The following is a 20270-nucleotide window of genomic DNA, read 5'->3' as shown; positions in this document are numbered from 1 at the left end:
TTTCTACACAAAACAACAAAACGACACATTTGTAAAATGTAATATTTTTATGGGGTTTATCATAATTTAGGTTACGCGATCAATAAAACAATTTAGTTTGTAACAACATAATCTGACCTGCAGAGGGTGCTACAACCTATTTTTTTTCCAGGGAAAAGATGGTATTCATACAATATAACGGTTACAAATTAAATAGAATTAGAGAAAATATATTTTCACATCTATTTCCCTTTGTACTTTCTGGATGCTAACATTTATTAGCGAAGGAAAAGTAATCAATGGCGTTTTTGCTTAAAAGACTTGTGTCCCCTGAGATTTACATTGCATTTAAATTACCTAAAAACAAACAGAAATTCCATCAGACACAACAGTTTTTTAAAAATATCAATATGAGTTAATTTAATATTTTATAATTGTTGATGATGATGATAAATGCAAAAGAAACAAGTAGACTAAATAGTAAAAACACCTTTTATTTCCACTATAGTTTTGTATATAATAAATATATATATAAATATTATTTGCTTTTGTTTAAATAGTTATTCATTACATTTGTGGTAGATGCTTGTTCTGTCATCTTTTAAAATGATCTGAATTTCTAGAATAGAAGAACTCAATGAATAGATTAAATAAAACACAATTAACCCCAAAAAATGTCTTTTGAATACTAAATATAAACACCTAAATGAAAGAAAAAAAATAACTTAATTGTACAAATAAATGGACCAGTCAAAAGAAGTCCAACAAAACATTCACACTGTGATTCGGCTGTAGTTTTATGGTCACGTGGAGGTTGTTAAGAATAAAATGAATGGTGTAACGTTCCTCATGAACGTGTACTGACCATCGTATAGCGCAGTGACCAATACATGAAGATGACTAAAGGTATCACGCAGCGTTTATTTTGACCTGGATTTATCAGTCAGGCTCAAGTATGAACCGTTTTTTGGAGCTTTTTCCAAACTGGTTGGTTGACTGTGACGTCAATCTCCGCTGAGCCCCGCCCCCGTGCGAAGTGGCAGCAGTGAATGGTGAGCGATAATCCGACACCAGCGCCGGCAGAACGGAGCTGCTCTGGATCTGGATGCAGGCATCCACGGGACCAGCAGGACATGAGTGGATCCGTGACTTGTGCTCGGCTGTCGGACCGGGGGCTGCGGTCTCTGTGAGGAGGTGTTGACTTGCATTGTTCTGGTCCCAGACACCAGGGCATCGCTTCGCTGAGAAGATGTTGAGCCGATTCAAGAGTGGCAGCATCAGGAATTTAGAGCGGGAATATAGCTGCACCGTGAGGCTGCTGGACGACACGGAATACACATGCACCATTCAGGTGAGTCACCTGCCTGGCGGTTTGTTTACCTTCTGCCCGCCCGGTGCGCGGCAGCCGGAGACTTTCCACCGCCTGTCTGCGCATAAACACGTCTCACTGGCCGTTTAAGGTGCTGTTTAAGTCAACAGTTCTGCCATGAATAATGCAAACATTCCCGATCCCCTCTGTCACCAGGTGAACAGTCAGTGTCGACTATCTATTCCATCCTTCCCAGTTCAAATTCACATCGAAGCTCAAGCAAAATCATCGGAACCTATTAAAATTCCATCCCATGTTTAACCCCGATATATAGAGTATATTTATGTCTATTCTCCGGTGTATCTTCAATGTTGATTTCTATTTTTTATGTGACATGTTTTTACAATTGCTCCTGGTTTTAAATCGCCTCTATGAGCGTCATTACTTATAATAATTCTCATAATATCTACTCTTTTATTTTGCCTCATTTCTCCTAGCATTTTCTCTTCATACAAACTATTTTTAAAATAGTATATATAGTACTATACTATATAATAGTATAGTACTATACTATATAATAGTATAGTACTATACTATATAATAGTATAGTACTATACTATATAATAGTATATTTCTATATTTAATTTTCTTAAACCGTATTTCCTGTTTCATTTGTAGACATGCTAGGAAACAATATGTTTATGAATATAGCGTCGTGAAAAAGCTCACTTTTTCATCTTTACTTTTGTACATAGTTGGGTCTTCTCCTCTTGAAATGATGCTGTTGATAGTAATGATTTGTCAAATGCTCACGAAGGGAAGATGTACATGTATTTACGCACGGCTCTGACATGCACACTAAATGTAGTGATGGAGAGATCACTCATCTTCTTTGCTCTGCTGCGGATTAAATTGACATGTTGTGGTTCGGAACAGTCTCGTCTTCAAGAGGATTTACGCACCTACTTCCTTGTATGCTTGGCTATTCGATTCTTAAAAACTCATGGTAGTGACCAGGTGTCAAAAGGGTCATGAGCTTGTGCAACTTCCTCCGGCGATGATCTCCAACTGTCAGCTGGATAACGTGCTTTGAGCATCAGACTTGAAGAGGGGAATGGTGGACACGAGTGAATCAAGGATGGATTTTCTACACTGTTGTTTTCTATGTGACTTGAAAAGAAGAACAGGTGCAGCACTTGTTCAGAGAACAGCTTCTTCTCTGTCTTTGATGAGAGCTTCAGTCACGCAAGCTTCTTCAAAACTAAAGAGTCTCTCAGCAACAATGGCGTTTTCTTTGCTGCTAAAAATAGTTGTGAAGGAAACCCAAATACCCAGCATCACATGGATCCAGTCAACATGTCACACGCAAGGATGGAACTCTTAATAGACGTGCCACATTCCTCCACCGTTGACATCAGTTGTTATCCTATTTCCTCCCTGGAGAAAGGCTGAAATGGATCCGGGTTCTGCGTGAGACGAACAAAGTGATCACCTGGTTAGTGAAGCTGTGTCGGGAGGCGGAGATGGAGTGGAGCCAGATGGGTGGTGAAGCCAGCAGGTGTGCTGTTTGCGGCAGAGTCGTGCGGTTTGGGGGGCTGACGTCAGCGCTGCCGGAGGGAGCGTGGCGGAGGAGGAGGAGAAGGAGAAGTGCTCCTGGTCCGTGAACGTCTGTCTGACTTGAACTTTACTGGGTGGTTAATCTGCTATGTTATATGTGACGGTGAGTGATGGTCGTCCTTTACACGGATCTGCCTCCGTACTTCCTTCTTCCAGGCTACTGGTCTGTCACAACCGTCATCGCTCACTAGACCAGGACACCTCTGCTCAGTAAGAGACAGAACTGGGTCATCTGTTCCCGCTCCGGCTCGCTTTTCCTCACCTTGGCACCACAGAGGTTACTGTCCTATGACACCAGCTAGTTTCCGACATACATCTTGACATTATCACGCATATCTGGCAGCAGTTTTAGTCTCCACTAAGTTATGACTCCTCATGTTAACTGCCTATTGAAGTGTATATAAGCCATTAAAATGGGCTTTATTTTGTCTTCATTTTTTGTCTTCTGTCTTTTAGTAATCATATATTGCCACATGAATAAAATTCATCATTGATATGAATATTAGACCGCTAGTATCCCGAGATCTGTATACAGACAAAGACGAGTATTTTTTTATCAATATTTTATTTTAATTTCTACCCTTTATTGCCCTTGTGAAAACGCTCCTGAGCATATTAGCATGAAAATTATGTCCCAGATTACATACAGATTAACCGTTATTTCTAGATTATTTAAACTCAACAATAGCCGAGTCCAAGTCATCAAGTCTATTTAGTATCACTTGTTTCATATTCAATAATTATTAGCATTTTTCAGAAGCAGAGGAAGAGCTCTTTTGAATGTGCGGGGAGTTTCTGATTCAAAACATGGGCCCCTCACAATAGATTCTAGGTTGCTGGTGGTATGTGACCATTTCATGTCCGTGATTGGCTGAGCTGCTGTGGTGGCGGGGCATTTTGTCCCGTGCCCCACAAGCAGTGTGTAATGAAGAGGAAGTTGTTTTCTCTAAAATACAGTGATTTATATTATCGTAGGTGACACGTTGTAGTGAATACTGCCAGTCAGTTAAATTTAATAGTTTGTTCATTACAAATTTGGGGGGTGGGGCTGTGTGGGCCTACTGACACTTGTCAGCTGGTGCATAATTTAGACATTATTTCCACCTTAAAAGGAGCGACAGGAAGCATGTCCCACTTTTCCAGTGGCCTTGTAAATTCTGGCCGATATTTGCCGATAATCCAGGCGGTTGTTGGCGAGCCCATTTAATCGCTCACTGCCTATTGATGAAGAAGTCGGAAAATATATGGACGAAAGAAGCATGTTTCATCACTTTGATGTCAATAAAACGCCTGGAATTTCATTGGTCTGATGTGGCAATGCGGAACATTGGCAGCATGAAGCCAGATTGTTCGCAAAATTCTATAATTTAGTGATCAAGGACAGAGATGACTGAGCTGCAGAGCATCATGGGAAGTCGCCGTTACTGCGCTTGCTGTTGAGAGTGATGGCACCTCACATGCTGCGACTTTTATTAAGATAGCGGGATGGCTAAAATGGAAATAAGTTAGAGAGACTGCGGTTAGTTCTGACGGTATTTTGTGCTCCAATCTCTCATGTCAGAAAGCCAGAAAGAGCCACCTTGACCACTGGCCTAGATTATCGGTGAGAGTTCCTGAAGCCACTGGCGCTCTTGTTATCACTACATTTAAGATGTAGCGGAAAATTATATGCTCAGAAAGAGGGTCAGAGATTGATCACAGCGATGGAAAAATCCGTCATTTACAATGCAGATCACTTGTTGTAGGAGGTGGTCGACACCAAGCTGGGTTCAGAAATTACCTTGCCTCTGTAGTTGGACTACTACTATCACTATTAGCTCCGCAGCCTGCCACAATCTTCACGCTGCAGAAGGGTTCGTGTCCCAGTTCGGGAGCCAGTGTGGCCCGTGGGCGAGCCCCTTCTCTGCATTTGCATAACCCGGTGCAAATGATGTACTGCAGAACCATTTGTAAAAAATGTCAAATCTCAGGTTTGGAAGTTGCTATTTCACTGGCTCATCCAGTCAGCGGGGAATATCATGAAGGGTTTTCTGAAATGAATGATGAAGCAGATTCAAATTTTAAACCAGTGCACGGCAACTTAAATGAATTATGAAGCTGTCCTCTGTGTTGGAGGAGGGAAACGGGCTGCTGGCCCGGCTCAGCCTGCTGCAGGTTGATGTGTGAAATCCTCTTTTGCCCTCCGGCTTCTCCTGCTGTCTGATTTTAATGCCGAGCAGCATAACGTCAGACGGAGGACGGGATGTTTACCGATCAACTCTGCCCTCCGACGGGTCCGACCCACAGATCAGCATTCGCTCTTGAAGTGTCTCTGTTGAAAAAAATTTTTTTTGTGTGTGTGTTCGTGAGTGGAATGGAGAGAAAGAGACGGCAAAAAAAAATATTTCTGATGAGCGCGACGCTTTATAAAACGCATTAGCAGCGTTTCATCTGACGCATTGTTTTGTGCTTGTGAATAATGAAAGCGACGTTATTATCTCATTGACTCAGAGATGTGTAATTAATCACAGCTGTTTCCTGTTTCTTTCCTTCGTTCATTGGGGTTTATTTAAACCCAAAATTGTTGAGAGAAAATGCTGAGGCTGTTTCCTTTCTTAGGCTGAGAAGGATCTGAGCTGTTGCTACGGTGACTCCACAGTAACATCACCGCTCAGTCAGAATTCCTAAAACCTCACCCTCCATTCAGAGTAATTTACTCCCAGAGTGCCATTGGTGGGCGCAGATGGTGTGTGACTTGATGCTCCACCTCGTGCGGGACACAACAAACACTACTGCTGGCAGCGCTGAGCCAAGATCGGTCCACTGTCTTTGACCTTTAAGCCGTCGGGACGATTGTTAAGGCCTTTCCTCAGAGCCATTCATCGCCATGTGGGCCACGCAGAGGCGCAGCAAAGGTGTCTGGATCTAGGGCTGCGACTCATCTACTCATATCGACTAGTCGGTTCATTACTTTTTGACCTTTGTTTGGACCTATTTTGAATTTCTGTTTCACCTAAAGTTGCTTAAATCATCTCACTGTGATACTCAGACGCCATACATTATTAAACAAGTATATTAAAATAATGAGACACAATCCAGGAACATATATGAACCTTTTGAAGCATGAAGCATAAAACAGTTGACAGAGAGCTCCAGGTCTTTAAAACTGAGGACTTTATTGGTCCTTGAGAAGAATTTAAAATCATCAGTATTCATATATGTATCTTTTCTAAAATATCTGATAAACATCCACATCAAAGGGTCTTATTTGAATAATAATTTAAAATGATGTGTTCAGTGTCGCTCCCTGGTTGAGTTCTGGTTATTATTAGGAGGAGGAGAAAGACAGAGGACACTTCACTACATCTACAACTTACAACAAGTTAGCTCCGTGCTAACCGACATGCTAGCTGTTAGCTCGAGGGTGTGTGGCGTCACACTCTTTCATCACTCTCCCATGGTGTGGAAGGGGTTTGTTCATCCTTAAGACGTGTTATCTTCGCAAACAAAACAAAGCCACACTTTTGAAAACTACGACCCGTCGCCGCTGGAACTCCTCCGTGACTGAGGCGGTCAGTCGGAGGTGGTGACGCGGAGCCTGGGGTGCTCAGCGACGGGAGCGACTTGGAGTCCGACCTCAGTCAGGAACCAATGAAAGGAACTGGTGATAATTTCTGGTACCAGTTCTCGATGCCCTTCCTGTGGGCGTTTACACCAACAGCAACATGACGCGTCATTGCACAGATTTTGATGTCGACAAAATGTTGTCGATTTTATTGATCACGCCAACAAATCGTTGCAGCCTTATCTGGATCTGAAGAGAAGTATAAGGGAGTATCAAAACATCTCAAAATAAGGGATCAGAATAAGAGCTGAAACTATTAAATGACAGAACAAATGGAATGTAATTCAGTGGCGGTTTATTTCTTGTTTGTTGATGGAAAGTTCTGATGGCACCAGTGTTCATCGTAGTTTCTGAGGATGCTTTTATATGAATGACTAAAATGTGAGCCGCCCGGCTCTAAATGTTTCATGATAGGAAAACCTCAGGAGAGCGTCACTTTTGTTTGCCAGCAGCAGCAGCGCTGTGATTGGCTGAGGGGCCGCGGCACACGACGGGTCGTGATGAAAGCTTCCGTCACTGAAGGACACATCCAGAGTGCAGGTCACGCCAAAAGTGTGTGTTTCAGTCGCGCTTATTTAAACTGCAGCTCCGTTGTGATCAGAGACGTGAGTCTGCTCTTCTCTTCTTCCTCTGGGCTCTGGCCACTGAAATATTCAGCAAGGCTTTTGGAGTTATTTCAGAACTCATATCATAGATGACTCTTGAAGGAGGCCCGTGAATGTGTGGGCCGGCTGTGGCGGGGTGAAACTTGAGAACAGAATATTGAGCTGTATGCGTCGACTGTTTAATGGTGTTTTATGTGCTAATGCAGCTGCGGTTGGAAATGTTTCCACTGATCTCAGATGGACTTTATCGGATTACAAATGATCGGCCGACTGACAGAGAAGATACTGGCATCATCCAAGGTGACAGGCAATGATTCAGGTTTAGCATTCGCGAGTTATGCGTGTCGCGGTAGCTTTTATATTTACAACTCAAAACCGCCTTTTAGTTTTTATAACTTCAAAATAAAAGTCACGTAAATACGAAGAATTGATCGGAACAAAGTATGAAATTATATTAGGACAACTAGTAGAGGTAAGATTCTAGTGGAATTTAAACAATAGTTGGTGAATTTACAGCAGCAAAGAGTCTTTTTAAGGAAAGCTAGAACCTGAAGAGAAGGAAGACCGTGAGCTTATGTGATCTTTAGCATCTGTCTTTGCAAATGAGTTGAATGTATTTAAAGAGTTTCAGATTCACTTGTGCTGCTTCTATTGCTTCAGCTCACATGACATATGTTGTTCAAAACTATCAAAAATTGGAAGCTGGCTTCATAAAACAGAAAAAGTTTTTAACATGACGGTGGTGCCGAAACTTCTTCTTCAGTTTCAGTCAAACCAAGTGAATAGTAATAGCAATACTAAATAGTAGAAGAAACTTTAGATGGTGGTGGTGACCATTCCTGGGTAAAATTACGCCAGTTTAACAAGACAGTAATAAGTACTTAACAATGATTCATTCCAGGCTAATGCGCAGCAAATTCACATACAAATAAGTGGTTTATTTATTGTAATAAATGTTCCCTCATCTAAAGTGTGACCATAGAACCCTCTTAGTTTGTGCATTATTCAAAACAATATGATTCAAACTACAAGCCATAAAGCACACAGCAGAAAAAACACACTAAAAAGAGTCGATTCTGGTGTTATTTAAAAAAAAAAGTCTTGTTTTGTGCTTCCTGTCTGGCAACGGATCTTTGTTGTGCCTTTCAATGCAATGTCAGTGCAGCTATTGAATGATGGAAGTTGTTTAATTGATTTTTCTGCGCAGTTAGCATCTTGGCGGAGGCACGTTTTTCCGCCTTGCGCTTGTCAACCGTGCCCCTTAAGAGGCTGAATATGGACAGAAGTCGCCTCAAAGAATCATGTAAATCTTGGTGAATTAAATTGAGGAAGTGCTGGTAACAATAGCAAGACCTAGTTCCACATTTTTGCTGGAAATCTGCGATTGTTTCAAGTCTCAAAATCTGTTCTCCATGTTTTGCAACAGTCACCCTTGATGCTTCCCTGCCTGTCTCTCCGCGTCTCTTTGTGTTTGCATTCTGGAAGCCGAGCGGGGAAGCGCTCTGTCAGTGTGTCAGTCGCAGCCTGCTGAGCCCTCCATTGTGTGTCTGGGACGTATTGTGTGACAAGAGCATGTGGAGGGAGGCCTGAGGTTACACTCCACCTGCGAGCATGAATATTTACTCACCTAAACCGAGCAATATGTCTTTGTTGTGGCTGGTGGAGCTCATGAGGAGTGTGTGTGGGGAGTGTTGTTTATGACCTGCTACCGCAACAAGGATCACAATGAAGGGGATCGCCTACAGCTACCGCGCGTCGAGCAGATTGCACTGCTCGCCTGTGATATTTATACACTTTAGTGTCCTCATAAAGGAGCTAACAGGGTGCAGTGGAACTGGGGCCCGCCGTTTATTTCAAGAGAGGTGTTCAGAAAGTCAAGAGTGACCATCGGACTCTGCTCTAAAGCAGCATATTGGGTGAGGAACACTTGCAGTTTCACATCCCACTCCACAGGAGAGACATTGCAAGGCTTTCTTTCCCGCAGCATCTTATTTGCTACTGATTCTTGGAGTTTACACTTCAAAGTCATTCTTCTTGAAGTCTCACCAAGGGATGAAATAATGAGGCGTAATCTGACTGGCAAAGAGCTGATTCTCATTTCACGTGACGTGTTGAGCCGAAGCCAAAGAGGCTCAGGTGATCTGAGCGAGTTTGTGAGGCGACGGAGGGAAATTTGCGTCGCGTATTTACATGGGTTTGAATACCAGCTGCTGTCCCCGACAGGTTGAAAGGAAGTGATGGAAGATTGCTTAAACATTCATGAGGAGCGGATCAAGAGTCGTAAACATGCATCGATATTAGATATCTGTCAATTGATGCGTTTACATTTGCCTTCCGCTGCCGATCGCTCTCTTCCTCTCCACCTGCGTGTGCTCGGCGGGACTGTCGTCATGGCTGTGGTTCCGCCTCACCGCAGGGTGTTTGCAGCTAATGATTATCATGACCTCCTCCATCTTCTCCCTCCGTCAGCTGTCCTCATGTGTCCCCTCAGAAGATTTGCTACCACAGTAGGATTGTCTCATGTTTTTTCTTTGGAATTAGAAGCAGCTTTTGATGATTTTGACAGCCTTTTGGTGGAGAAGACCAAAGAGGGCAAATCTATTTGCCTTCAAGTCCAGCCAGAGACGTCCAAAAGGCTGCTATCTCTGAGCGGCAGTGGTAGAGCAACCCTCTGGGAAATTCTGAGGTGGACAAATGAAGACTTCAGTATATTTCTGAACAGGGGAATATAGTTTTGTTTGTAGCTATTGTATTTTACTGTTGTTTAATATATATACATGTATATAAGCATAGGCTGGAGTTGGGCTGCACCGATAAATCGTAGGCCGATATATAGGTGCCGATATGAGCAATATGATGTCATTGTGATCAGCCAAATGAAATAACAGAACTGGGCCGTTAATATTTACACTAGTAGTGATATAATTCCTCCCTTTAATTGCAAATAAGGGTGGATAAATTACCAACAACAAAACACCCTCCTCGTTCGCAGCCGATATAATTTTGTGTGTATGTGCATTTGTAGTTTGGAATAATCTGCATAAATCTGTTTCCACCTGTTTGAGTCTCAAACAAAATGGCCTTCTGTGCACCCCTTGTATTTTAACGTGTTTGCATACTTATTACACAATTTATGTCCATTACAAATACAGCAGTTTCGGTCTGCAACACTCCTATGTCCAAAAAGTGTATTTTAGACTTTGTATTTTATTGCATATTTTATTTACTTCCTAGTTAGCCATGTCCATTTCAGACTTTGTGAGGCTGAAATAGGTTTTTCTGAAAGCAGTGAGGACACTATAGAATGCATAGCAAGCAGTAAATGTATGACCTGCCTTTTACCTGCAGCCATTAGTTTCTGTTATTACTTAAAAAAAACCCAAATGAGTGGGTGGCAATGTCATTCCTTGGGACATTACGTGGTGTCCATGCAAGCCTTGTGTTTGGGGAGCTAGTAGAGCACAGACTATGGTGCTATGCCGAGACAAAATGGAGCATTTGGGAACAACTCCTGAGCAACAAGATCATGAACTTGTCAGCATCTGGACAGGCTTTAAATGCAGTGTGCAGTGGAGTAATGCTTGAAGTAAGAAGCCCCTTCATTGAGCGCTTCCTTATGATGCCACACATGGCTTTCCTTCAGTGCCAGCCATTATGGAGCGATGGTGAAATATCCAACAGGGAACACCCCAAGTGTATAAGCTAGTCGCTAGCTTTGTTCAAAGCATTTAGCTCCTCCAGACCATGAATCACACATGAATAAAACAGGAGGCTACATCATGCAGACGGGGGTTGAGAAGTTCAGACATGAAATAACCGATGCATGAACGCGACATTTTTTCGAGTAATTTAATGCCTAATAAAGGTTTCGTTTTCCAGCCTTTACTCTGTGAATGTTTAATGAGACAAACAGATCCACGTTGTTCTGGTGTCTGCGGCGAAATCTGCAGTTTGAATCAAAGTGTCTCTCAGATTCAAAGAGGTCCAGTGAGGTCCGTCTGGGAGCTCCTAGTGTTCTGTCACGTTCTGGGATGTAATTGTTGGATTGTTTTTTGATGCACTCTTGACTCTTTTTTTTCTGGTCTTGCCTTCATAATTTTAGTTTAAGCTGCTTAAATAAATGCATTCAACTACCCGATATTTGCAGCCTGAATGATGAGTTTCACTTCAAATCTACAACACGATGCGATAGAATGTGTTTTTTAATAACAAAAATTCACCGCACTGGCGAAATGAGCTCTGTGAAACCGCTGATGAAATTCTGGCGACCCACTCCATCATTCTCAGAGGCGCCGTTATAGAAACCTGGCACCACAATCCTCCCGTCAGTGGTGACAGCACCGACTCCCCGGCTGGTAAACAAACAAAAACAGTTCAACACCAGTCAAAATTATTTTGACTTCCCGACCCATGTGTCACACGTTTCCTTTTTATATGATCATTTCTTTGTTGCAAAGTGTCAAGTGCGGCCGGCTTTGACCGTCGTCGAGGCGACACTTCAATAAAGTGTGATGCAAAGTCTGCATACAGGGTTGAAGTTTTTGGTTCTTCTGAAGTGCTGGAGAGCGAAAATAGAATTGTAGTTTGCAACGCGTGTTCAGCCAGACTATCTATCTCTACATTATTAGCCTACTCACCATGGCAACATATCACAGGAACAGCTGCCAACAGGACAAGAATTCATTTGTTGTGGGTTACATCTACATTTTATGGAATATATTTTTGGAATCGACATATGTTAATGAAAGACTGAAATATTTATATATATTTTAAATGTCCAAAAAATTAATTCATCTAAACATTTGCTTTCTTTGAAAAACTTATTCATGCAACATTTAAAAAATTGTGAAAAACTTAACAACCACGTTTGATACTCAGTATTATTCACTATTATTTGGGTTTCGGCCTAGCATTTTGAATTGGCTTTGGCTTTGATACTTATGAAACAGTCACCTCACCGTACAGCACACCCAACCTCTCCAAACAATCATTTATAAATAAACATCAACAATGAGAGAAGACCCTCATACAAACCTAATGGTATGAAACAACTTTCTCTCCCGAAAAAAAAAGAATCTATGTTGAAATACGCAGTATCTTATTTTATTTTCGCTTAAGAACTAAATCCACCCAGTTGGTGCCATGTTTGTTACGCTGAAGTGTTTTAGCACAGATTGTTGCTACGGATAAGCGGAGGTGCATTGTGCCATGGTTCTCATGAAATGACTTGAAGAAACCATCCATTTATTTTGTCATTTTTATGTATTAAAAATGTATATGAAAGAAACCATCCTTCCTTTAACACGTCAAGGACAGGATAGTAAGCCTCTTCCCCAGGTGCCAGAACCCTGACAAGACAAGTCCCCATAACGCACCACTACATCTCAGCACATTTATGCATTTCTGTGATGCATTTTTCTACCAACACAAGCCCATTTATCTCCTCAGTCCTTGTGTGGCAGAATACACCAACTGCTATTCACGCATGCAATCAGTCTCCTTCCTTTTTGTGTGTGTGTCAGCGTTGCAGTCAGAAGAGATGAGTGTCTCTGAAGGGAAGAGAGATGAACACACACTGCAGACAAAGAGCCTGGAAACACAAATCACGCCGCTAACGGCAGCTGTCCTGTAGCTTTCGTTTCACTTCAGCACTTGCGTGTTCCGATGTTGACACGGCGTCGTGGAGAGGCTTGTGTTATGGGCAGGAGAACTCTGAGCAGCCTGACTGACCATTGGAGTAAGAGATATATTTGGCAGTGATTGTAATGTTTAGCTTAAGAAATTCACCTTATAGAGAGTCTCACGACTTTGAAGGAACACAGATTGGTTTTCGGAGCAAGAGCGTTGTCTGGGTTCTTACCATCTCTGTTGTGCATAGGGGACCCCTACACTGTGTTTCACATATCTTTTCTTCTGTTCTTTTCTTTTCTTTTCATTTTTTTTAAACTCAGTTTAAAGAATGCCTAAGGTCTAGTCAAATTCAAAATGCCCTCTTATAATACTCATACTGGAATACTGGAACATTGCTTTCAACAGTACCGTCCCACTCACCAAATATCCCCCATCCTGTGGAAAAATCTGGGAGACAAACCCGGACTTTCTGTGTGTGCTGTGCTGGCAAGCACCTCTCCAAGCTCCAGTGCTCATTGAACAGCGTCCGTGACTCTTGCTAAACCCAAGTCTTAACCCGGCAATTGTGATTGGGATTAGGACGAGGAGGTGTGGGCTGCCAGTGTTTGTGCTTCATGAGATTTCATATTTTTAAAGATGAAATCTCATGTGATCGAACGTCTTAAACGAAATGGATAACACGCATCATGGAGGTGAACTTGTACATGGAGGCTTTCAGCATGTTTTTCACAAAAAAAATCCCTAAAAATCCCGAAAGAAACACCACAAATACTGAAGTCCGTAGCTCACGGAACCGAACTCGTGCATTCTGTCCGGACAAATGACGTGACTGACCACGTGAGGACAGCTGCAGATTAATTGCTTCTCATGATTAAAAATTAGAATTTTTGCTGTCGGCAATTTAGTAAATGTCAAAACTTTCCCCTCTGCTTCAATGTTTCTTTATCGCTACCGTGTTCCGTTCTTTTGTTGGACAGTGGCCAGGGGAATGGAGGGTCTACAACAGTTTAAAAAAATCCTGGGTGCATAATGTTTCAGATTCACATGAGGTACTACATATACCAAGTGACACGAAACTGCATTTCACCCTATGGCTCAACCCTTTCCCTAGCCACCTCTTTTATGTGTCTGGCGAAGTGCTGCTTGGGGGTAAAGGAAAGCAGCAGGAGAGGAAACATTCGATTCCGTTGCAAACCTCATGTGTTTACGTGCAGTGCCCAAGGCTGACTCCTGAGTTGTTGTATCCCCGTTGGAGAGAGAAGGTGTCACCAGAAGCTGCCTCCAGCCCCCGCCCTTCGCTCGCCATAGATCCTTTCGTATCGCTTTATCTCCAGCATTAGTGATTACCGATGTTGTTTCTCTGCTCTTGACTGGTATAGATTGGACAATAATGTCCAGCTGAAAAAGTATTGTGTTCTGCCATTGATCAGTTGGAACATCGGAACATTTAGTTTAATGATCCGTAGTAAAGTAATCTGACCTTGAAATTTGAGGGAAATATAAGAAGGCTTGAACCTGGAGCTCTTGCTTTCACCTCAGACTGGTGTTCAGCCCCACGTCTCCCTGGTGGCTGTTTCACTTTGCTGTACTGTGTAGTCTGTTCGGTTAGTAGGTGGAACAGGAGTCTATTCCCGCGTGGAACACACAGGGATCTCATTAGACATGGATGGGAGTTAGTTTCTGGAAGAAACTGGGTTTTCAGGTCAACAACACAAAGTGGCTCTCGACAGCTTCCTGTATCTGTCTGTGCCATTACTGACTTGGAGGAGCTATCAGCGTTCGGAAGGGTTTTCAAAAAGACACCAGCACTTGAACGTAGGTTGCAGCAACAGGGCGGTAACTGTTTGAAACTCTTTCCGATAAACCACTTACCTTCGCCTTTAGAGTTCGAAATTACTGCTGAGGGGACTGAAATGCTGCTTTTCACTGCATTCTAACCCTCTGAAGTGGAAGAGTTTTCTGTTGTTTTACTGAAAGCAGCTGGTGTTGGCTGTAGTTCCGCCTCTTCCATCATTCACTCTGTGTACTACTTCGTGAAGGTGAGTCGATTTTCATTGGTGTCCGAGGAGCTGTTGAGATTGTGATGATGCTGATGATGTGGTTGGGTTGTGGTGAGCTATTTTTAGCCGCAGTCGTTCTCCAGCGCCGGAGCAGAGAATAATCACGACAGAGGAGTGGGGCCGGCCACATGCTGCCTGAAGCACAATGCAACGCTAATGAATCATGAACGCGCTCTGCGACAGTCATTATCTTATCTGTAGGTGCGGCGGGAACAGATGCTCCGCAAAGATTTGGTGGGAAGCCAATGGAAGTTTGGATCGATTTTTGCAGAATGTGCTTCAAATTTTAAGTTACAGATATTTTTAGCCTGTTGCATAATGGATTGTAGCATCAATATGTGATGCAATGGAAGCGGTGTTGTGGCGAAAGTGAGGGGGAGAAAAGAGAATTGTGAGGGTAGAATAAACTTTGATGGAGAGCGGTCTCCTGCTTTTGAAGTGCTGTGCAGGTGAGGCATCTGTGTTGCCGACAAAACATTGTGGTTGCTGTTTCTCGAGGTGACAGTATGGTCGGTCTGTTGGTTGCGGTTAGTGGAACTCAGCACTGAGATGGAGTACAACTTTTGTGCGTCTTAAAAAATTGTTCTTGGGGTCCCACTTGTGCCAGAGCAGACAAACCAATAGGGGTGTGAATCTTGTACTATCTCAGGATGCAATTCTGATTTTTGGGGCCACGATTCGATTTAAAATCGATTTTTTGTTTCAAAATAAATAAAGATTTCTCATCTGATTTCTGCTAATAGTCTATTCCCATCACCTTTGCAGACAGAAAGACATTCACAGAAGTATTTTTTTAAATTATTATTATGTTTAATATTATTATTTTAATAAATATTTTATGTTATCATTATTAATATCATTATTTTCAGCATTTAATCGATGCTTCAGATGGAATCATTGCAACTGATAACATGAAAGCAATATCGGACACTTCTTGAGTAACTAAATAAAAGTGCCTCCTGACTTAAAAAAGGATCAGTTAAACATGCCGCCTTTTCAAGTCTGAGGAAAGTGCCTTTACAGGCGGCCATTCTTTTCATCTTGTGGTAAAGCTGTGGTGCAGCTGTCTCAGGGCAAAACGTATGGGCTCTGCTTCCTGTGAATCACGGCGGGTCGTGGATGACATATCCGTGTTTGTGGTCTCACAACGCCAAACGCTGGCCTTCAGCAAAGACGGAATTGGTGAAGGCGGCTGTTCAGCCATCTTTCTTTGGGTATTTTATGGGTGTGCTTGCGTTCCAGTACGGATTGCGTCGTGAGATCTGGATGTCGTGCGTAGTTACAGCCAGTGGATTTTTATTTTTACATTGATTCTGAATCGTAGCAAATGAGAATCGTGATTTTTATATATCGATTATATTGATTTTTTATGTTGTTTTTTTTAAAAACATTTTTTCTCTTATATTTCATGAATGAATTTCTTCCGTCATTTGGGTTGGTGGCCCCTCGCAACAGTCCCAGGACATAATGTGGCCCCTGAGGAAATTCAATTGCCCATCCCTGTCCTCATGATATAAAATAAGTCGGCTCATTTCCTTTATATGTAAGAAGTCGATTCGGCCACTTTTCCCGACTCCTCCTTTGGGCTTTCCTGAACGCCTCATTTATACAGCAGACGTTAACTGCCCTCTATAATTAACGGCTGGAGCTAACGGCGTGGTGACAGCGGAGGTTTATGGAAAGGCCCCAGGAGGGCCCTGCAGGACATCCCATTACCCGGTTCCTCGGGAAGAAGCACACTCTCCGGTTGGTAGGATGGCAGAGGCGTAGCCCAAGTGCTGGGGTTCGCTTCAGGTGGCGTCACGCTGAGATGCTTCTCAAGCTTCAGATCAAATGTTGCTGCTTCTTTTCTCTCATTGTGTCGCTTGAGTTGGACCCAAAAAAAAGTTACATCATCGCCTCAAACAGACGAGGTCAATAATGCATGAGTGTGGTGCTGAATTATGCATCTGCGACTCAATTGCAGGACGCTGGATATTCCGATTTAACTTAACCTTGTCTCTCTGTGTTGGCTGCATTCAAATGTCAGCGCTGCACTGCTGAGGTTTGAACTTCTCTCCCTGCACTGAGAGTGTGCATGAGATGTTCTGAGGCTTTGCCAGCGATTTGTGTGGCGCAGTAATTACCACCGAGTCCCAAGCTTCGTTTGCTCAGCGGCTGCCGGCCAGAATGTGCAGTCAATACTTCATTGTCCACTTCATTCTCAGCTAACCAGCCTGATTCAGTTCGCCACCAACGCGCTCCTCCTTGACTGCACAAAATGCAACTTATTAGAATCCTAGAATCGATGAGTCAGCAGTTTAAACATCTGAGTACTGGGTACATGAATGTCCTTATTTCAATCTGAAGCATAAATGCCACGCGCTGTATTTGTTTCTAACACTTCTTTGTGTGATGCCATCTGCGAGCACATTAAACTGCTATGACTGGTTCTGTCACGGACCCTTGTCTATCATCAAAGTCACATGACTCAACCGCAGAGGCGTCAAATAGCAATTTATGCAAGTCATTCTGTGCCATCAGTTGTTCAATATTCTCCATCTGAGGTGGCAGAAGTACTTCCCATGGGTTGATGCTGTGCCCGCCGCTTCCGAAAAAAAGGAACCAAACTGAACACAGGCAGTCGAGGAGCTATAGAGAAACAATGAAGCAGAGGGGAAAGTTTTGACATTTACTCAGCTGGTGACAATGAAAATGCTAGTTTTTAATCATGAGAAGTAAATCTCACCAATCCACAGTCTGTCTCTTTGTGTGTCAGAATGAGCGGCTTGAGCAGCGGACGACTGTCATCCTGATTCTTTCATGAAAATCACCCTGAAAACCCTGCTTCCATAGGGATGGGCTTAGTCCCAAGCAGTGTCTCTATTGCTCCAATATCAATGTGTTTGATGGATCATGTTGTTTGCTGCGGTTTCTTCCACGTATGGTATATTTGCGTCAGTTGGAACGTTGGGTACCCGTATATAAAGTACAACTATGGAGCGCTGTTGACTGCTGTCATCCCATGCAGAACAGCAAAATGCTTGAGCAGGGCTTTTGCTTTAGGTTTTTGCTTCTAAAATGCAGTATTGTGCTGTTAAATCAGTCCAACATTTCAGTCACTCATGTACAATTCCTTCCAAACAACTGTATGCAAATTCATTTTCAGGATTTGATCATTCCTCTGGTTCGCTTTAGCTTCAATGAGAGCTGTAACACCTGCAGAAAAATGGGCTTTTTTTAAAGACGATATTTCATGTGATCAAACATTCAAACCCGCGGATCACGCATCATGGAGGTGGACCAGATTGCGTCGTTCTTGGCCTGGTTTTATCAGAAAAATCCAGTGGTGGAGCCCTGTATCCTGGTAAGGATTGATGTCTGTTGCTTGTGGAACTAAAGTCGTAAAGTCCGGGCGGACATATGAAGTCTAAGTCAAAACTTTCCTATTGGCTTCCTTGATACTCCATCGTTTGTGTATTGGCTGTGTAAGGTTATGTGATGTTTTTTTTTTTTTTATGGGGGTGGGGGGTGTGGTCTTATATGTAGCTAGAGCACACAGTCATAAAATAATGAAGTCAATAACAAAGAAAACTGAGCTCTGGTATCCGATCGGAGTAATATTGTTATCGGCAGACGTCCAAATTCAGGTTGTCACGGGAGCGAAGGGACGAGGGAGCTAAAGCCACGTAGGAGGACGTGGTGTAGGACCCAAGTGCAAGTGGTTATAGGCACAGGAGGCAGGAGGGAATTATAAATAATATTTAATAATTAAACAAACTAAAACAGAACAGAAAGCGTCACCGAACCGGGAGAAACAGAGCGAACACAGAATGTAAAAACAGAGTAACCAATACTAACGGAAGTGCACAAACATGAGTAAAAAGTCAAAACAGAAAGCGTCACCGAACCGGGAGTTAAATGAACTTAAATCACAAATGAAACCGAGAATAAACTACAAAAGAAACCAAGAAACACGGCAAACAGCAAGAAACCAAAAACACTAACTCAAGGCAGCAGGGTTAAACAGTGTAACAAAAGAACTAGCAAGCGCACAGAACGAGAACGAAAACAAAGAGAGCCACGAGTTAAATTAACTTGTTAGCAAACAGAGCTAAAAGCCGAACACAGGAAGAGACACGAGAACCAGGAGAGCTAGCAAATGGAACAAAAGAAGCCGAACACAGGGAGAGACACGAGAACCAGGAGTTACCACGGGGGAACGAGAGGAGTCCAGAAGCACAGGAACCAGAGGAAACATCACAGGGGACGAGGAGAACTGGCAGGAAACAAAGACAACGATCTGGCACACGTTGCTGGAGCCCAGGTGTTCTTGAAGGCCGTAATCAGGGGGTAATCGGCTCCAGCCGTGTGCCAAAGGAACAGAGGGAGAGAAGCAAAACCAGGACTCGGAGCCTGGAAGCGGAGCCATGACACAGGTATCGAAATGGGATCGAGAGCAAACTGACAAACAACATAGAGACATTTATTTGCGTCATCGGGAGAACGTCAAAACCCATACACACAGAAATGATATTGTGGACCATTGATAATGTAGAGTGGGCCGGATGCGGCCTGCGATGCTTGGGTTGGACACTGAATGGTGCGTCGGCATTACCTTCTCTTGAGTCCCCCTCCTTTGTTATTACTGTGCTGCGCCGACTCACTGCTTCTCTCTGAAGTCTGGTTACGTGTAGAGAAAGTGAATCATGAGTGAGGAGACTGAAATAAATGTGCAGAATGACAGATGGAAGGAGATGAAGGCCAAAATCTGAAGTGCTTTGTAAATCACGTTGGTCTTGCAGTGCTGTGTGTGGGTGTTGGGGGTCATTTGTCAGGGTTATCGGCTGATGACTCAACACCAGGCCGCGTCGACGGAAGCGTAGAGGAGCCTCAGACGGATAAACAATGAAGTATTATTTATACGCACTCGGAGCTTGTGCGATACGTCAACAGTGGAGGAAGATAAGTAAATCCTTGGACTTTGAAAAGAGATGTTTTTCAATGGTTCTGATGCGCTACAGTTCAACCCACTCTGGAAGCTATTTTGACATTCAGTTGTGGACTATTTCTCACTATTAGGAATGGTGATGTAACAAACACATTTACAGCATTGAATCTCATGTAACTGTGAATTAGTGTTTGAAAAGCCTTTAATTCTACTGGACCGTTTTGGTCCAGTATTTTTAGGTCATTTGAAGGACACACAGTGACTGATGGCTCGTGTCATGTGACCAATCAGAGCAGCCCCTGTGGCTCAAATAAGAGGCAGCAAAGAGTTGATGCAAGTCAGGGTTCTCCCCAGCGCTTGACCAACATATGGGTCGCGTAGTGAACAAAGTGTGACTCAACGTCAGTGCTCCAACACCTTCAGGCGAGGAGGACTCCGCCTTTGAAGGTCGACCTTTGAGGGGCACATGGCATCTCCCTTTAAACTTAACCCTCACCATAGTGCCCCTCTGTCGCCAACACCCCCCGTACGCTGG

At 43.1% G+C, this 20270-nt stretch overlaps 1 protein-coding gene across 2 annotated transcripts in view; it reads left to right on the top strand.

Moving 5' to 3' along the window:
• The first annotated feature begins 1020 nt into the window (after nt 1-1020).
• LOC128770773 (FERM domain-containing protein 5) overlaps nt 1021-20270 on the top strand; it is a 55154-nt gene continuing 35904 nt past the window's right edge. For both annotated transcript variants that reach the window (XM_053885621.1, XM_053885620.1), the window contains exon 1: nt 1021-1330. In XM_053885621.1, coding sequence (XP_053741596.1) covers nt 1229-1330 — 102 coding nt within the window. In that variant the 5' untranslated portion in view covers nt 1021-1228. The remainder of the gene's footprint in view (nt 1331-20270) is intronic.

This window comes from Synchiropus splendidus, chromosome 14, assembly GCF_027744825.2.
Source record: "Synchiropus splendidus isolate RoL2022-P1 chromosome 14, RoL_Sspl_1.0, whole genome shotgun sequence".
NCBI lineage: Eukaryota > Metazoa > Chordata > Actinopteri > Syngnathiformes > Callionymidae > Synchiropus > Synchiropus splendidus.
The sequence above is the reverse complement of the archived record's forward strand: the minus strand, read 5'-3'. Positions and strand labels throughout refer to the sequence as shown.